Below are 16095 nucleotides of genomic sequence, written 5' to 3' on the forward strand. Positions count from 1 at the left end.
TTGTAAATAAACTGTGTCCTTTTTTCACTTAATGCTTGTTACTTCGTGGTCTTCATATTTATTTATTTTTACTGGCTATCTTGTAGGACATTAGCTTGCTACACCTTTAACTTATAAAATCATTTTCCTGTTAGAGATTCGGGTTCTTTTCTATTTTCCTTTTCAGTGCTGTTACATGAATTTGCTAAAAACATCTTTATGCTTATAGATTTTTTTTTTTTTTGCTGTTGCACTGTTTCTGTGGAATCATTTGCAGGAGTAACAGTGTTTTTTCTTTCCAGAAAACTGATTGGGAGGTAGCTATTAAAAGTATTAATAAAAAGAACTTGTCAAAATCACAAATACTGCTTGGGAAGGAAATTAAAATCTTAAAGGTATGTTTCTTTATGTGATACTTCATACTAGATTAAAACTTAAATGGATACATGATGACATCCTTTGCAATTTTGGTAGTTGGCCCCAAGTTTGAGAATGTTCACCTGTTGCTCTCATTTTTTGCATGCTCAATTTTTTGAAACATTTGAGTGCTGGGAAGCTGTTTTTAAGAATAGATGTTTGTGGCTCTTGGCCAGTGCTTAGAGGGATTAGATGAAAACTGCTTTTAGCTTCTCATCATTTCTTTCCCTTAGTTATTGCCTTATTGTTTGAGAAGAGGCAGGTCCCTCTTACACATTATTTATCTCTTCTGCTGATTCCTTTCATGTTATAGTTAGTTTTTTTTGGCGGGGGGAGAAATGGGGGCAGTTGGAATCTTTCTTCCTTATAAATTGAACAAAGTTACTTTCCTTGGAAGTGGTCTTTTTATTTTTATTTATTTATTTAAAGTGGTCTTTTTAGATCACTCACAAGCAGTTATCCAAGTGGGATGCTTTGAGGGAAAAAAAGAGTCCGTGGTCAAATAAGTGTGGAAAATCCTGTTTACTAAATACTTCTTGGAGAGTGACAAAGCACTTGACTCATTAAAGAAAGTCGAAAAAAATTATACAATGAAGAGACCAATTTAGGTGTGTTTAACCCAGTGTTTCCCAAAGTAATATAAACATGGAACCTTCATCTAACAACATTCATCAGAACTACTATTCTTTGGACAGCTCTTTGGTAAGAATTATAGCTTGTTGAAGTATACTTCGTGTTCTTTTAGGCAAATCATGCTTTTTAAAAGCACTTTGGAATTTTATGCCTTTCTTGTTAGAAATTGTTTATTAAATCTGAAAGACTAGCAGAAAGTATGTAGTCATACTAACTCTGACCTTTATTTTGTAAATGAGAGTACTCACCTTGTTAAGAGTCTAAAAAATTAGGACAGTAAAAAAATATTTAGGCCCCAAGTAAAGTTTGATCAGGCACATTTGTTTTTATTCTTCAGTAGACTGAATTGTTCTAATCTAGTAACAGGAGTATGGTACACTAGCAGTAGTGTAAATGGATATATATGTGTGTGTATACTGAATTTTATTTGTGTATTGAAATATTATAATTATTAGAATAAATACAAATATTTTGAATTCTCGATTTTCTTAACAGGAACTTCAGCATGAAAACATTGTAGCGCTCTATGATGTTCAGGTACCTTATTTTGGATTTTTAAAGAAATATTTGTATGTTAATAAAGAACTTAAATTTTTTTTCTATTTCATACAAATGTAAGTGAATCTTAACAGAAATAGAAAATTGCCTTATTCTTGTTGAAAAGATATATAGCTTGAGCTGTGTGTTTATTAATTAAGAATTTGTTTGCAATAGCATAGGGCAGAAGGATAAAATAAATAATGGGCTGCATGAGTAAACTTACTGACAGATAATATACTATAGGAGTAGTGTTGTCTTAGGTCAAGTCCAGATCTAGCATCTCTGTGATAAATGTAGAAAGGACTATTTTGAGCTATTAAAGAAATCAGGTAGAGCTTTTTTCTTATTGCAAAAGCAACATTTGCTAATGGTGGAGATATTAGACAATACGTGGAATAAAAACAAAGAAACTCTGCATATTCATCTAGATTTGTCTGGGATTATCGCCATGGCATACAGTAGAGTTGCATTGTATGTGGAGGTGGGAAGGCTGGGTTCCGAAGTTACCTTCTTTTTTTTTCTTTTAATAAATTTATTTATTTTATTTATTTTTATTTTTGGCTGTGTTGTGTCTCCGTTGCTGTGCTCGTGTTTTCTCCAGTTGCGGCAAGCAGGAGCTACTCTTCATCGTGGTGCGCGGGCTTCTCATTGCGGTGGCTTCTCTTGTGGCTCCCGGGCTCTAGGTGTGTGGGCTTCAGTAGTTGTGGCTCACGGGCTCAGTTGCTCTGCGGCATGTGGGATCTTCCCGGACCAGGGCTCAAACCCGTGTCCCCCTGCACTGGCAGGCGGATTCCTAACCACTGCACCACCAGGGAAGTCCTCAGAAGTTACCTTCTAAGGCAGCATTTCTATATAGTCAAAATTACCCTTGGAAATCCTTTTAAAAAGGCCAACTTTGGAGAAAATTCCTGTTTTTTGGGTGGAGCACCAGAGCAAGTAGTTGGCTTATATTTAGGGGCCATATTGTGTTTTATAAATCCCTGAATACTGGAATCACACTTGGCCAGTGGTATGCACCCAGTGAGAGCCGCAGGGGTCTGATACTGATGAGCACACGTGAGGTTTGAGGGGCTACGGTGGCCAGGCGTTTTTAAGTGCAAGGAACAAAGGAGCAAAGCCGTGAGTAGAACGAAGTCCTTGCTCTTAGTGTGCTTAATTTTAGCGGACTGCTCTCTATATGTCCTTTAAAAAATATATATAGTCGTTTTTCATGTCATGTCATACCACAGAGTATTTATATTTAACTAAACCCATGTTATAAGATGTTAAAGTTTTTCCCATTTAAAAAAAAAATGCTACGAGGAGAATACATACCTTCTGAAGATACCCAATTATTTCTTGTAAGTTGAATTTCTAGAATTGGAATTACTAGGAAAAATAGCATGAACAGTTTTAAAGTTTTTGATAGCAGTGTGTGATTGTTCTCCAAAAATGTTGCAGTTTAAACTCCACGCACAGAATATGTGCATGCTGTGGGTATAGTTTATTACCTATTTAAATAGGTGTAATTTACTCCTTCATTTGAGAAATTTCAAAGCAGCCTAGAAAGAAAGGGGAAAAAAGTTTAAAGTAAAACTGATCTGATGTCACAGTCCCTATTGAAATGTCGGTTCTCCTCAGAGCTGTTTGTGTAGTTGTTTTAGTCTCGGTAGATAGAGGGCACCACGTGGTACAAGTCAGCGCCTCGTACAAAAATTGTTAAATAATATTAACTCTTAATTTCCCATCTTTTGAGAAGTGCAGAAAACCCTGTCAGTTTCAGAGTAGGTCTTGCTTTCAGGGTAGAGAGAGAGTGTAGTTGGATTTTTTCTCTCAGAATGAGAAATATTTAAAAGTACTGGTTTTGGCTGCAGAATGAGGTAGCGTCAGGGAGAATATGTACTCAGAAACCAGCGTTATGGAGCAGTCTGGAATGTCAGGGTGACTGCGTGAGCGTGTTTACTGTTTTGTGCATTGTGTACTCCTGGAACTGATTTGTAAAAATAAGCTTAAGAACTATTAGTCAGATGAATCTAGTCTTCAGCATTTGGCTGTCAAGTAAACAGAGTTTGGATTTGCTTCCTGGATTCCGACTGTTTATCAAGGGGTACAGGGTGTTGGCACCGTTCTCACTGGCCATCTCTTGTGGAGGTCCACCTCAAGTTTGTGCGCACTTTGATGAATTGAGAACTTTTGACATTGTTTGTAGTGATCAGGTTTCAGTTTGGATGACACTTAAAAAGAAACACATTTTCCCTAATTACAAAAGTATTATATGCCCACAGTTAATATATTCCAACATTGTCAACACAAATAAATTGGAAAAGACATGGCACTTCCCAGAGATAACCACTGTTTGTTATGTTTATTTTAGAGTTTTCTAAATAGATATATGAATCTATAATCAAGTGGGAGGAGGCCGGGCTCCAGTGGGGGTGGGGAGAACAGGTCAGCTTCCCATGCAGATGCGGCCTCTGGGAGGAGCTGACAGAAGGGACGAGCTAGCATGAGGACCTGGAAGATGGGATGTGGTGGGAGTGCAGACGGGAGGTAGGAGTAGTGCCAAGTGATGCAGGAGAGGGTGGAGGGGCCACATGGGGTGGATCTCTAGTTTGAGGACAGTGCAGAGCCATTTGGAGGGTGATATCATGTCTGTTTTTCAGAAGATACATATCTTTGAGCATTCTGGGCATGAGATAAATATTGTTAGTTGGGAATACTTCCCTGCATGAATGTCAGTGATCTGGGTAAACATCCACCTCTTGGTAATTTTTAGTATAGTGAGAAAAAGATGCATTTCATAGATGGTGCTGGCAAACTGAGACAAAATGAAGTTGGATGTCTATTTTCATCATTTTCCAAAATAACTTTTAGATGAATTAAAGGCTTAAATATGTAATCTAAGAGCTAGAAAGGTATTTTAAGTCAAGATAAACTCAGAAGCCATAAAAGTGGTAGGGACATACAAAATTTTTAAAAAATTATTTCTTAGCAAATAATATTATGAACAAATTGACAGCCATAAAAAGGAACAAACTTGATACTTGCCATAACATATGAATCTCAAACATTATGTTGAGAAAAAGAAGCCAGCTATATACAGCTACTGTGTGATTCTGTTTTTGTGAGTTTCAAGAGGAGACGGGACTCAGCTAGGGTGATAGAAATCGGGGAAAGCAGATCAGAGGTTGCTACTTGGTATCAGGGATGGACAGAAAAGGGGTATTTGGGAACTTTCTGAGCTGATTGAAATGTTCTGTATTTTGACTGGAAGGGTAGTTATGTGGGTGTATACATGTGTCACAAGTCTTTGTACACTTAAATCTATACCACAGTAAATGCAAAAACATGCAGTTGACGAATGGCAGTTTGAGAAAATATGTACAACCTGAAAGGTGACGGGCTGACACCTAAAATGCATAAACCTCACAAATAAAGGAAAAGACAACCCAAAGAGGAAGTGAGCAAAGGATACAAATTGTTGGTTCTTATAAGAGAAATAAAAATGGCTAAGAAATGCATGATATTCATGAACAAGTAGGGAAATGTAAATTAAGGTAACAGATGTCACTTCTCAGCCTTCCGGTGGGCAAAATTAAAAAGTGCAGTAATTCTTACTGATGGGATTGGGGGGAGGTGTAAGCTATTCTCCTGTGTCACTGGCACAAATGTGAACTGCTAGAATGTTTTGGGGATGCTGTCTGGCGACACCTTGCCCCCATGCCCTGAAGAATAGTCCTGACACTGCGGTCAGAGCCCTCCCCCCCCCACCCCCGTAGTGCAGGTAGGGCATGTCCCTCCTCTGTGCGGACCCCATTCCTGTGAGTGAAAGCGCAACCCCGTTGCCCCTGCCTCTGGCTCCCCTGCTCTGTGCTTCGCTGCTTGTGTTCCGTCCACTCGGGCTTCCTTGTGGTTCCTGGAGTGCCGTGTCCCCTACAGGGAGACTGTATGCACAGGACGGTCTCCATGTCTGTAGCCTGCACAGGCACGCCCCAGCCCCCTTTAGGTCCTTCTTCAAGCGCTGTGCTCTCAGGGACGCTTTCTTTAGCCACCTAAATAAAACTGCCGTCCCTTCCCAGCTCGGTCTCCCCTCCTCCCAAGCACCTATCACCTCTAACGTGCTCTGCATACGTATTTCTTCCGTTTGTTGTCTTGCGCCTGACCCTCCCTTCTTAGAATTGAAGACTGGGGAGAACAGGGCATTTAACTCTGTTGGCTTTCTGCTGTATCCTCAGGACCTGGAATAGTGTCTTGTATATAATAGGTAGTTAGAAAATCTTTCAATGAGGAGAAATATCTGTCATCATTAGAAATACACACCCTTTTACTAAGCAACCCAGATTCCTGGGCATCTATCCCAGAGCCATAAAAGCTTGAGAATTAGGATGTATGTCCAAGAACCAATATAGCTTTGCTTATAATGGCCCAAACTAGAAACAAGTGATGTTCCTTAGCAAGGGAATAGCTTAATAAATGGTGATATAGTCACACTATGACATATAACACACTTATGAAAAAGAGTTGTCTGTATGTAGTTGACCTGGCGGGATTTCTTTGGTGTATTATTGAGTGAGGAAAGCAAGGTTCAGACATCTATATATGATACCCCGTTTTTTCAAAGTAAAGTATGTGTATGTTTAACTTATGACTGTATGAGTAGAAGAAAGATATGGAAGGATATTAAAATTTAAAAAACCTAGCATGTACATGCTTCCTTTGGGTATGAATATGTGTACAAGTATTATAGATGCATGAAAGCAAGACCACTAAGATATTAATAGCGCTTCTTTCAAATGGTGAGATTAAGGTGATTTTTTAACTTTCTTCCTTCAGATTTTATGTATCTTAAGTTTTTGCAATAAGCACTTTTTTTTATAATCAAGAAAAAAAGCAATTTTCTTCTTTTGGGGAAAGGGGAAAACCTACTTTTGCTTCTTTCTGTAATCCTTGGGCAATCTTCTGATTATGAATTAGCATTCCAGGTATTTTTATGCCAGTTAGGGAGTATATATAGAGAGAGTATTAGACCTAATCATTGTGGTTAGAGAAAGACATATTCTCCATTATAAATTAACAGGCATACGAGTTTCTTAAAGTGTGTAAAACACTGGCTGCTCTGTGGAGAGTGGGCACGGGTGGATATGGGGCCACCATGCTGCAGGTGTTTGGGTGGGTGAAGGTACCAGTGGAAACGGGGAGGCCTGGACAGATGGATGGAATGTCTAGGAGGCTGGGTTGATAGGACTTGGGTCCTGTAGGAGGTGAAGGAGAGGGAGTCAGAGTTGGCAGCTCTTTGTCGTTTGTGTTGAAGTGGTTTCCCCAGCCCTCTGCTCTGCTCCCTGCCCCTTCCTTGGGTTCCATTAATTTGCTAGAGTGGCTCACAAAACTCCGAGAAAACTTACCAGATTACTGGTTTATTATAAAAGGGTGTAACACAGGAACAGCCAGATGGAAGAGATGCTTAGGGCAAGGTATCCACCCTGAGTGGGCCACTCTCACCAGATTTCATCATGTTCACCATCCTGGAAGCTTTTGGAAGCTTGTCCTTCTGGTTTTTTACGGAGGCTTCATTATAGAAGAGGAATTTCTGGATCATAGGCTATGCATAGGCCTAGCTTATACTGCCCGCATATTGGCTTACGCTCCCACCACATTTTGTCAGTTTGTCACGCCACATCCTTGCCACCACTCGGCAGTGTTTGCCATTCAGGTGATGAGGTGTCTTATTATGATTGTGATTAGCGTTTTCCTGATGATTCCTGATTTGAGTACCTTTTGTAAGTTTATTAGTCATTTAAATATCTTTTTGAAATTCCTATAGAAGCTTGTTTTTCTATTGGGTTGTCTTTTTGTTATTAATTTGTTAGAGTTCTTTATATATTGTGGATATGAGTCGTTTGACAGATATGAGTGTTGTGAATGACTTACCCACGCTGACTTGCCTTTTTGCTATCTTAATCGTTTGTTTTGGTGAGTAGAAATTCTTAATTTTAATGTAGTCCAGTGTATTGTTTCTTCCTTTTGTATTTAGTGCTTTTGTGTCATATTTAAGAAAACTTTGCCCACCCTAGGGTCATGAGGATGTTCTTTGTTTTTCCCCAGAGTCTTTATTGTTTTATCTGGCACATTTAGCTCTGTAATCTACCTGGAAATGATTTTGTATGTGGCGTGAGGTAGGGGTCACAATGCATTTACTTTTACAAAGGGGAGCCAGTTGATCTTCTGCTGCACCGACATCCTTCCCTTCTGTACTGTCATCTCTGCATTACAAGCTCACATGTGGGGGCCTGTTTCTAGACTCTTTTCTGTCCCCTTAGCCTTTACCTCACTGTCTTTTTCAGTATAGTTTTATGATATCTAGTATCATACTTGATACCTAGTAGTATAAATCCTCCAACTTTTATTTTTCTTTTTCTGCATGATATTTAGTTATTCTTTGCCTTTTGCATTTCCACATACATTTTGGAATCAACTTGTCAACTTCCACACATGCACAAAACCTCCTTCAATTTTGATTGGGACTGTACTGAAACTTAAGGAGAATTTCTTTGTGGAAAGGTTTTAAATTATAATTCACTTCCTTTAACAGACACATACCTTTTCAAATTTTCTACTTCTTGTCAGTTTTAGTCAGTTGCGTTTTTCCTCAAATTGTTTTTTTTTGTTTGTTTGTTTGTTTGTTTTTTGCGGTACGCAGGCCTCTCACTGTTGTGGCCTCTCCCGTTGCGGAGCACAGGCTCCGGACGCGCAGGCTCAGCGGCCATGGCTCACGGGCCCCGCCGCTCCGCGGCTTGTGGGATCTTCCCGGACCGGGGCACGAACCCGTGTCCCCTGCATCAGCAGGCGGACTCCCAACCACTGCGCCACCAGGGAAGCCCCCTCAAATTGTTTTTCAGTGTATTCGTTTCATTCAAATTTTGGCATACTGGCATTGAGTTGTTCATAATGATATCCTTTTTTTCCCCTTCTTTTTAGAGAATAGGGTTTTTTTTTTATCAAGTTAATAAGGACTTTGAGTAGGGAAATGATAAAATGAAATTCATTATGTTTAGTTTTGTTGGTGGAAGTTCTGGGGAGTAGTTGAGGATGTGGATGTCTTAATATTAGAAGGAAGGGTAAATATATATTCAGCTTTGGAAAACCCTTGGTGTGGTCTGGCTCACAGGTATGTTGGCCTCACTTCTCAGCCTTTCTGACCCTACAGGCATTTCTTAGTTCCCTGGGTTCCAGTACCGTTTCAGTTTTGATTTGTATATAGATGGCTTGATTGGTTTTGCTAAAAAATGAACGTTTTTTTCTCCTTCCTTTGCTGACTCTTCCTGGCTCTTGCAGCTCCTCCTGCTGCAAGTTACTCCGGTGCTTCATGTAAAGGACGGGCCTTTACGCGAGGGGGTTGTTGGAGAGAATGATTGAATCTGTGGAGATTTTCATTGCTTCAAAGGTGGGCAAAAGAAGGTCTGCCCGAGAAGTCAAAGATATTAAAGTATTTCTGTCTTATTTATTGAATGAGTGAGTGAATGTTTGGGGAAACTAAGTGGTTATGTGTACCCCCAAAATTGTGAAAACCAGGACAGGAATGTGTCTTTGTCATATTAAAGGAACAGAAGTTCTTTGTGTCTCCTTAGCCTCCCCTTAGGAGTCCCTCGCTCTCTTTCCTCTGCAGTAGCTAGGGTATGGTGCTCCTACATGATGAAACAACACTGGTTTGAGATCAGATTTTTGTATTTTATGCTTGAGAAGAAGAAAATTTTGTTGAAAGTTATGTTTAATGATTTCTCATGTGATAAAATGTCTTCCCTTTGCCAGCAATTCCCAAGTAATGTGATTACCTTCAAATATACAGAAAAACCAGAAAAACAAAGAACTAAGCATCCTGGATCATGTATTCCAGAACTCAGATTGTGCATTTAGTGTTGCTAGGGAGGATTTATCAAGTCATTGCTCCAAATCGTAAACTTTTCAAAGTGGAAGTGCTTCCTTGAGGGCCAGAGAATCCTTCCTTTTTTCCACAAGTGGTAAATTTACCATAACCATAACCAAAAGATGAATCTTTCTTCCAAAAGATGAATCTTTCTTTAGTTCTTTCCATGAATAGAATTGAACTTTTTGATGACTACATTAGTGTCATTGAAGCTGAGGTGCTATGTCATTGTTTTGGGGATTTTAAATTTCACTTACGAATGGATTTTGTGAGTTCATTTTACTTGTTTAAAATGGACACATGTACTTTTTTTTATTAACTGTCATTATTTTTTAAATTTGTGCTTAATTTTTTCTCTAATCTAAACCATATTTAATATGTTTACTTTCAGGAATTACCCAACTCTGTCTTTCTGGTGATGGAGGTAGGTAGTATACAGGTTTCTGTTTAATTTATTTCAAATTTCTTTTGATTAATAGGTACTTTAAAATTGATGGTAGGTTATTTGAAAATTTGGATTAATAAAGTTGATTCAGTGATTTAGATTCTATTTTATAAGGAATATAAAATTTTAAAATGTTGATTCTATAATTCTTATAATTTGTGAGACTAGATTTATATTATATACAAATGTATTTTTAATTAAAGTTAACTGATAATGAATTGAATTAAGCTTGAAGCAGTGTCTTATTTTAATTACTTTTTCTTTTATATATCAGTATTGCAATGGTGGAGACCTGGCAGATTATTTGCAAGGTAATTTTTTTTACTTTGTCAGTGTTCAGTGTAGTAATGTAGTCTGTTTAGTCTTCATTTACTTCTGAAATATGCTACCTCTGTTTTCTGTACTTGTATAGAAACATTCAATAAATATTTGTGTATGTGTAATTGTGGCCACTTTGCTGACTGACTGTCATTTGTTGTGGTTTTGCTCCTAAACTTTGCTTGTGTATAAGTACTTGTTTATGTGTGCCTCTCTTGGACAGTTTGAGAGGTAGGGCCTCTCCCCAAAAGAGAAAAACCAACAGAATTTCTCTTCAAAAGACACTAGTGGGCTGCTGTCAGTGAACCTTTAGTCCATTTCATTTACTTCACAGAAACAAAACAAAACAAAGCAAACCAGAATGGAAGAATGTATCCAAGAATGTGTTTATTAATGTGAATGTTGCTCATAAGTTTTAAAAAATGTTATAAGGGATTAAGTGTAACCTTGAAATTATTATGTGGCCCAGAGGTAAGATGTTTTGTGGCCCAGGGGTAAGATTTTAGTACTAGATGTTGCTAGTATCTAAAGTGTATTCATGTAGGACAGTAAGTGCTCAAATCAAATTGTGTCCCTCAAAAGTGCTTTTTAAAATGACGTTAGGTGAGGCCAGCACCTACATTCTCTCCCCTTAAAGATACACGGGGAGTAGGCAAAACGGGAGAGGTTCGTCACTCAGCCTAGAAACAGGCCATGGCAGTTGATTGTAAAAACACTAAGACATCAGTAAATACACCCACAAAGGGTATGGACAGTTTACAGAAGAGAAACAACATATTTCAAATGTTCAAGTAAACGAGGAGTGCAATTAAAAATGAGATTTTAAAAATCTTTAAAATATATTGCTGAGATTTGGAAAGCCATGTAGAAATAATGTAAAGAACACAAGGATTACTCCTTCTAAATACAGCTGAGGCTCCTGTAGGCCCTTCTGTGATCCTGCTCCGGTCCCTCCCGCTCAGAGACAGCCATTATCCTGAACTCAGGAGTTTAGTCCATGTGTGTTTTTGTTTTTGTATTTCCCTGAGATTCTTTTTTAAGAAATTCTCAGTCTGATGAAAAGATTTTTCAAAATGTCATTTCCTAGTGGATACCATGCAGAGACAGGCACTTTCTTCACTGCTGGGGGAGAGGAGTTGGAGCTAGAAGACACCTTGCCTTTACCTTCTGGTCCGCCTCTGAATCTTCAACTCCTTGACTGCTTAGTGATCCTGATGAAGGCACCTTTCCCTGGGGTCAGGTTGAGGGGCACCTTAGCCGTTTAGAGCCCTCATTGGAATATCAGTTTCCTCCTTTCACAGAAGTCCTGTTGGACTGACATAGGTGCTGATGCTGCTGTAGCAGATTTGTTAGCTTCGACAGCACTTTTGTCTGTGATGTTGCACTCTGCATTGGATATTCCAGAGCAGTAGTGCTAGAACAGGAGACCCAAGAGTAAAGAGCTTACCGGAATGCTGCAGTCAGGCAGGCAGGCTGGTTTGCAGTAGTTCTGTTGTTCATATAACTTAATCACTATGCGATTTTGGTCACTATTTAACCTCTCCCTGGTCTCTAGCTGCCAATTGAACAGACATGTAAACTAAATTTCGTCCTTAAGGAATTGTCTAGAATTAAAGAATTGTCTTCTCTTCAATATGGTACCATGGGCCACGTGGGACTGTTGAGCTCTTGAAATGTGACTAGTCTGAATTGAGATGTGCTGTGATATAAAACACACGTTGGATTTTGAACACTTCATAGGAAAAAAGAATGATTATATCTTAAGTTTTTTATATTGATTATAGGTTGAAATGATAATATTTTGGAAGTATTAGATTAAATATATGTTAGTCCACCAGTTTCTTTCCATGTTTGAAAATGTGGCTACTAGAAAATTTGAAGGTACATATGTGACTCACATTATATTTCTGTTGGAGAGCACTGGTCTGGAAGATCTGGCGGTCAGAGGTCTGGATGGTCTAATGCCACTAAATCACAAGACAGCTATTTAGTCCTTTTATTTGCTTTGATAAATAAAGTCCCTTTTCTATCAAAAGATAGAAAACAAATTCTATCAATTGCAAGTTTTAAATAAAACAAATTGTAGAGTAGTTGGTAAGTTGTACTTTAAATTAATTCTAGCAGATATCTTCAGTGTGGCAGCCACAGCTGAGCCTGCCCTGCTAGGGCGAACTGCTCAAGAGTTCATTTATCTGAGAGTTTTCATGATAGCTGTGCCTTTAAAATGTTAAACTTTTAATGTGAGAATTTCAGTTTATGGGATTGTGTTGAGAGTAGGCATCCTGTGTTCATAGAAATATGTGAATTTTTACTGTTGTTTGTGCCCAGAAGCAGCCTAAACTAGGTCATTAATTTTTCCCCATAGGAACAGTGTTAGAATTTGGACTCTGAATCAGATAAACCCTAAGTCTATTCAATAGTATGTCATGGGGCAGTGATACTGGTTCTAAGCAGCCGTAGGCATTTAAAGTAGCAAAATTTTTCTAAGCCCTAGAATGAAAATGTAAATGAATGAAATGGAAGAAACTGTACAATCTCCCCCCCCGCCCCGCTGTACGTGGGCCTCTCACTGTTGTGGCCTCTCCTGTTGCGGAGCACAGGCTCTGGACGTGCAGGCTCAGCGGCCATGGCTCACAGGCCCAGCCGCTCCGCGGCATGTGGGATCCTCCCTGACTGGGGCACGAACCCACGTCCCCTGCATCGGCAGGCGGACTCTCAACCACTGCACCACCAGGGAAGCCCTGTACCATCCATTTTTAAAATTTTATTTATTTATAATACATTTAATTAATTTATTTATTTTTGGCTGTGTTGGGTCTTCGTTGCTGTGCACGGGCTCTCTCTAGTTGCGGCGAGCGGGGCTACTCTTTGTTGTGGTGCGCGGGCTTCTCATTGCTTTAGCTTCTCTTTTTGGGAGCACGGGCTCTAGGCGCGTGGGCTTCAGTAGTTGTGGCTCACGGGCTCTACCAGGCAGGCTCAGTAGTTGTGGCGCACGGGTTTAGTTGCTCCGTGGCATGTGAGATCTTTCCAGATCAGGGCTCGAACCCGTGTCCCCTGCATTGGCAGACGAATTCTTAACCACTGCGCCACCAGGGAAGCCCTACCGTCCATTTTAATTGTTTCAGTGTAATTTAAGTAAGACATTACAAAAATAAAGCTCTAGTTGTTGATTTGATGCTCCCACTAATGTGCAGTCATTTATGTGTTGCCACCTGCAGGAAAGTAGATCTGGAAGAATATACTCCAGAGGTAAACAGTGTTCATTCATCTCCAGGATGGAATTAGGGAAGATTTCACTTTTTATATGTTTTAGCGTATTTGGATTTTTATTTTTTAAATAGCATCAGGAAAAGAACTCCAAAGAATTTTAAAAAGTGGATAGGTTAAGAACTGCCCTCACAGAAAAAAAGTATTAGATAATTTTTTTAAAAAATACATTTATTTATTTATTTTTGGCTGTGTTGAGGCTTTTCTTTGTTGTTGCGCGCGGGCTTTCTCTAGTTGCGGCAAGCAGGGGCTACTCTTTGTTGCGGTGCACGGGCTTCTCATTGCTGTGGCTTCTCTTGTTGGGAGCATGGGCTCTAGGTGTGCGGGCTCAGTAGTTGTGGCTCACGGGCTCTAGAGCACAGGCTCAGTAGTTGTGGCGCACGGGCTTAGTTGCTCCATGGCATGTGGGATCTTTCCGGACCAGGTCTCGAACCTGTGTCCCCTGCATTGGCAGGTGGATTCTTAACTACTGCACCACCAGGGAAGCCCAATTTGGTAATTTTTAAACCATGGGAATTTAGTTTATTTGAAGATGTTAAGGACATATACTGTCACTTAATGTGTCATTAAAATGATTTTTTAAAAAAATTTATTTATTTATTTATTTTTGGCTGTGTTGGGTCTTTGTTTCTGTGTGTGGGCTTTCTCTAGTTGCGGTGAGCGGGGGCCACTCTTCATCACGGTGCGCGGGCCTCTGACTGTCGCGGCCTCTCTTGTTGCAGAGCACAGGCTCCAGATGCGCAGGCTCAGTAGTTGTGGCTCACGGGCCTAGTTGCTCCGAGGCATGTGGGATCTTCCCAGACCAGGGCTCGAACCCGTGTCCCCTGCATTGGCAGGCAGATTCTCAACCACTGTGCCACCAGGGAAGCCCCTAAAATGATTTTTAAAGTAATATTTCACTTGTTCTGAGTGTTAATGTTATTTCTTTCTTAATCTTAAGTGCATATGGAAAGGTTATAAAGAACATATTCTAGAGTTGTATGGGCAGAAGTATGTTCACAAAGGCTTTAAAATGGGGCCATGGATATTAAATCCCTAATGTAGATTCAAGGAATGACTTTTAGACCCACTGTCATGAAGTATATATTTGTGTACTGCCCACATTTGAGTACTTATGTGCCAGGCCTTTTTCTAAAGTCTCTATTATTAAATATGCTGTCTTGCTTGATTGTTACAACAGCCCCGTGTGGTTAGTCTATTTTCAGCTTTTTATAGATGAGGATGGGCACAGAGGGGTCATCTTCCAGGGTCACGCAGTAAGTGGAGGAGCTGGGATTTGAACAGAGGCAGCCTGACTCCAAACCAAGCTGTGTTCCGTTACATGCTCCAGTGTACGCGTAGAAACACTGCTGTTTGCTGAACAGTGACTACCCTCAGATCATTCCTACCACCTCTTCAGAGTACCGAAGACATGGCTTCTTACCATCGCTTTAGTTTGGAGAGGTGCTGCAGTGAGGCGGTGTGTTGGCAGCAGGGAGATGGGAGGAGACAGGTGTAGGGCCACCATCCCTGGCAGGCCCTCGGGGAGGGGATGCCCAAGTCTCGCCACCCAAGCAGTTCACCTGTTTTTAATTCGTGCTCAGGTAATGGGTGGAATTAAATGTAGACATTTATTCCAGGTATCTGATATGAAGGGGACTTTGGCTTGTGGAGGAGACACATTTGTTGAGCACCTCTTGTTACGCTCATCCGTCCCGGTAGAAATGGGAGAGGAAAGCCGAAAAGGAACACCAGTGAAAATGAAAGATGCAAGTGCAAATCAGTTCTCTTTACAACAGATTGATTAAAAATTTTGAGATATCCGCTCTCTCTTCACAGACTTAAATTGTTAAAGTAAAAACAGTGAGAAAATGCGAATCCCAGTTCCACACTCCCTCAGTGTTCTCCTCAGAATATGCAGATGGTACTTGAATGTTGATGGAGCGCCTTTTCTCCCAGCTAAAGGCACTCTCAGTGAAGACACCATCAGAGTCTTTCTGCATCAGATTGCAGCCGCCATGCGGATCCTGCACACCAAGGGGATCATCCACAGGGATCTCAAGCCCCAGAACATCCTGCTGTCCTATGCCAATCGTAGGAAGTCCACTGTCAGTGGTATTCGCATCAAAATAGGTACCTGGCTATGTATTGTCTCATGCAAAGAACATTTTTGGGACTTGGTATTTTAGATAACTTTAGTTCAGCTTTGTTAGAATGATGGACTTTGTTGAGACACTTTTAAAATTTTTATTGAGTTCAGTGAGGTACATTTGGATATGGGAACCCTTTACATTATCGGCAGCAGGTGCTAGACGGGGCCAAAGACCCCGTGCTAGGAACTCTGAGTGTGACTCCCAGCAGGAAATCCTGCTTCTCCTTATCACAGGGAAGCTAATGTATCATGGTTGCTGGCAGCAAATTAATAACCCTGATTCTTTACAGCTTGTTGGATTTTAACGTAAGGGATCTGAGAGATCATTTAGTTCAGGCTTCTTACTTGGAAGTTTTTTAGCACTCCCAGGATTATTTGAAGCAGTTTATAATGCTAGATTTTTTTAAAAGTTTTTCTCTTCGTTGGTGGAAAAAGAATTATTGAGCAGTATTTTAAGAAATCTCT

General features: G+C 40.0%; 1 protein-coding gene across 1 annotated transcript in view; it reads left to right on the forward strand.

Annotated features, from left to right (window-relative positions):
* Window positions 1–283: 283 nt before the first annotated feature.
* Window positions 284–16095, forward strand: part of ULK2 (unc-51 like autophagy activating kinase 2) — a 63558-nt gene continuing 47746 nt past the window's right edge. The window contains exons 1-5 of the mRNA XM_007462669.1: window positions 284–374; window positions 1525–1566; window positions 9861–9893; window positions 10189–10225; window positions 15438–15611. Of these exons, the coding sequence (XP_007462731.1) occupies window positions 9888–9893; window positions 10189–10225; window positions 15438–15611 (217 nt within the window). The 5' untranslated portion in view covers window positions 284–374; window positions 1525–1566; window positions 9861–9887. The remainder of the gene's footprint in view (window positions 375–1524; window positions 1567–9860; window positions 9894–10188; window positions 10226–15437; window positions 15612–16095) is intronic.

This window comes from Lipotes vexillifer, unplaced genomic scaffold (genome assembly GCF_000442215.2).
Source record: "Lipotes vexillifer unplaced genomic scaffold, Lipotes_vexillifer_v1.1 scaffold982, whole genome shotgun sequence".
Lineage (NCBI taxonomy): Eukaryota > Metazoa > Chordata > Mammalia > Artiodactyla > Lipotidae > Lipotes > Lipotes vexillifer.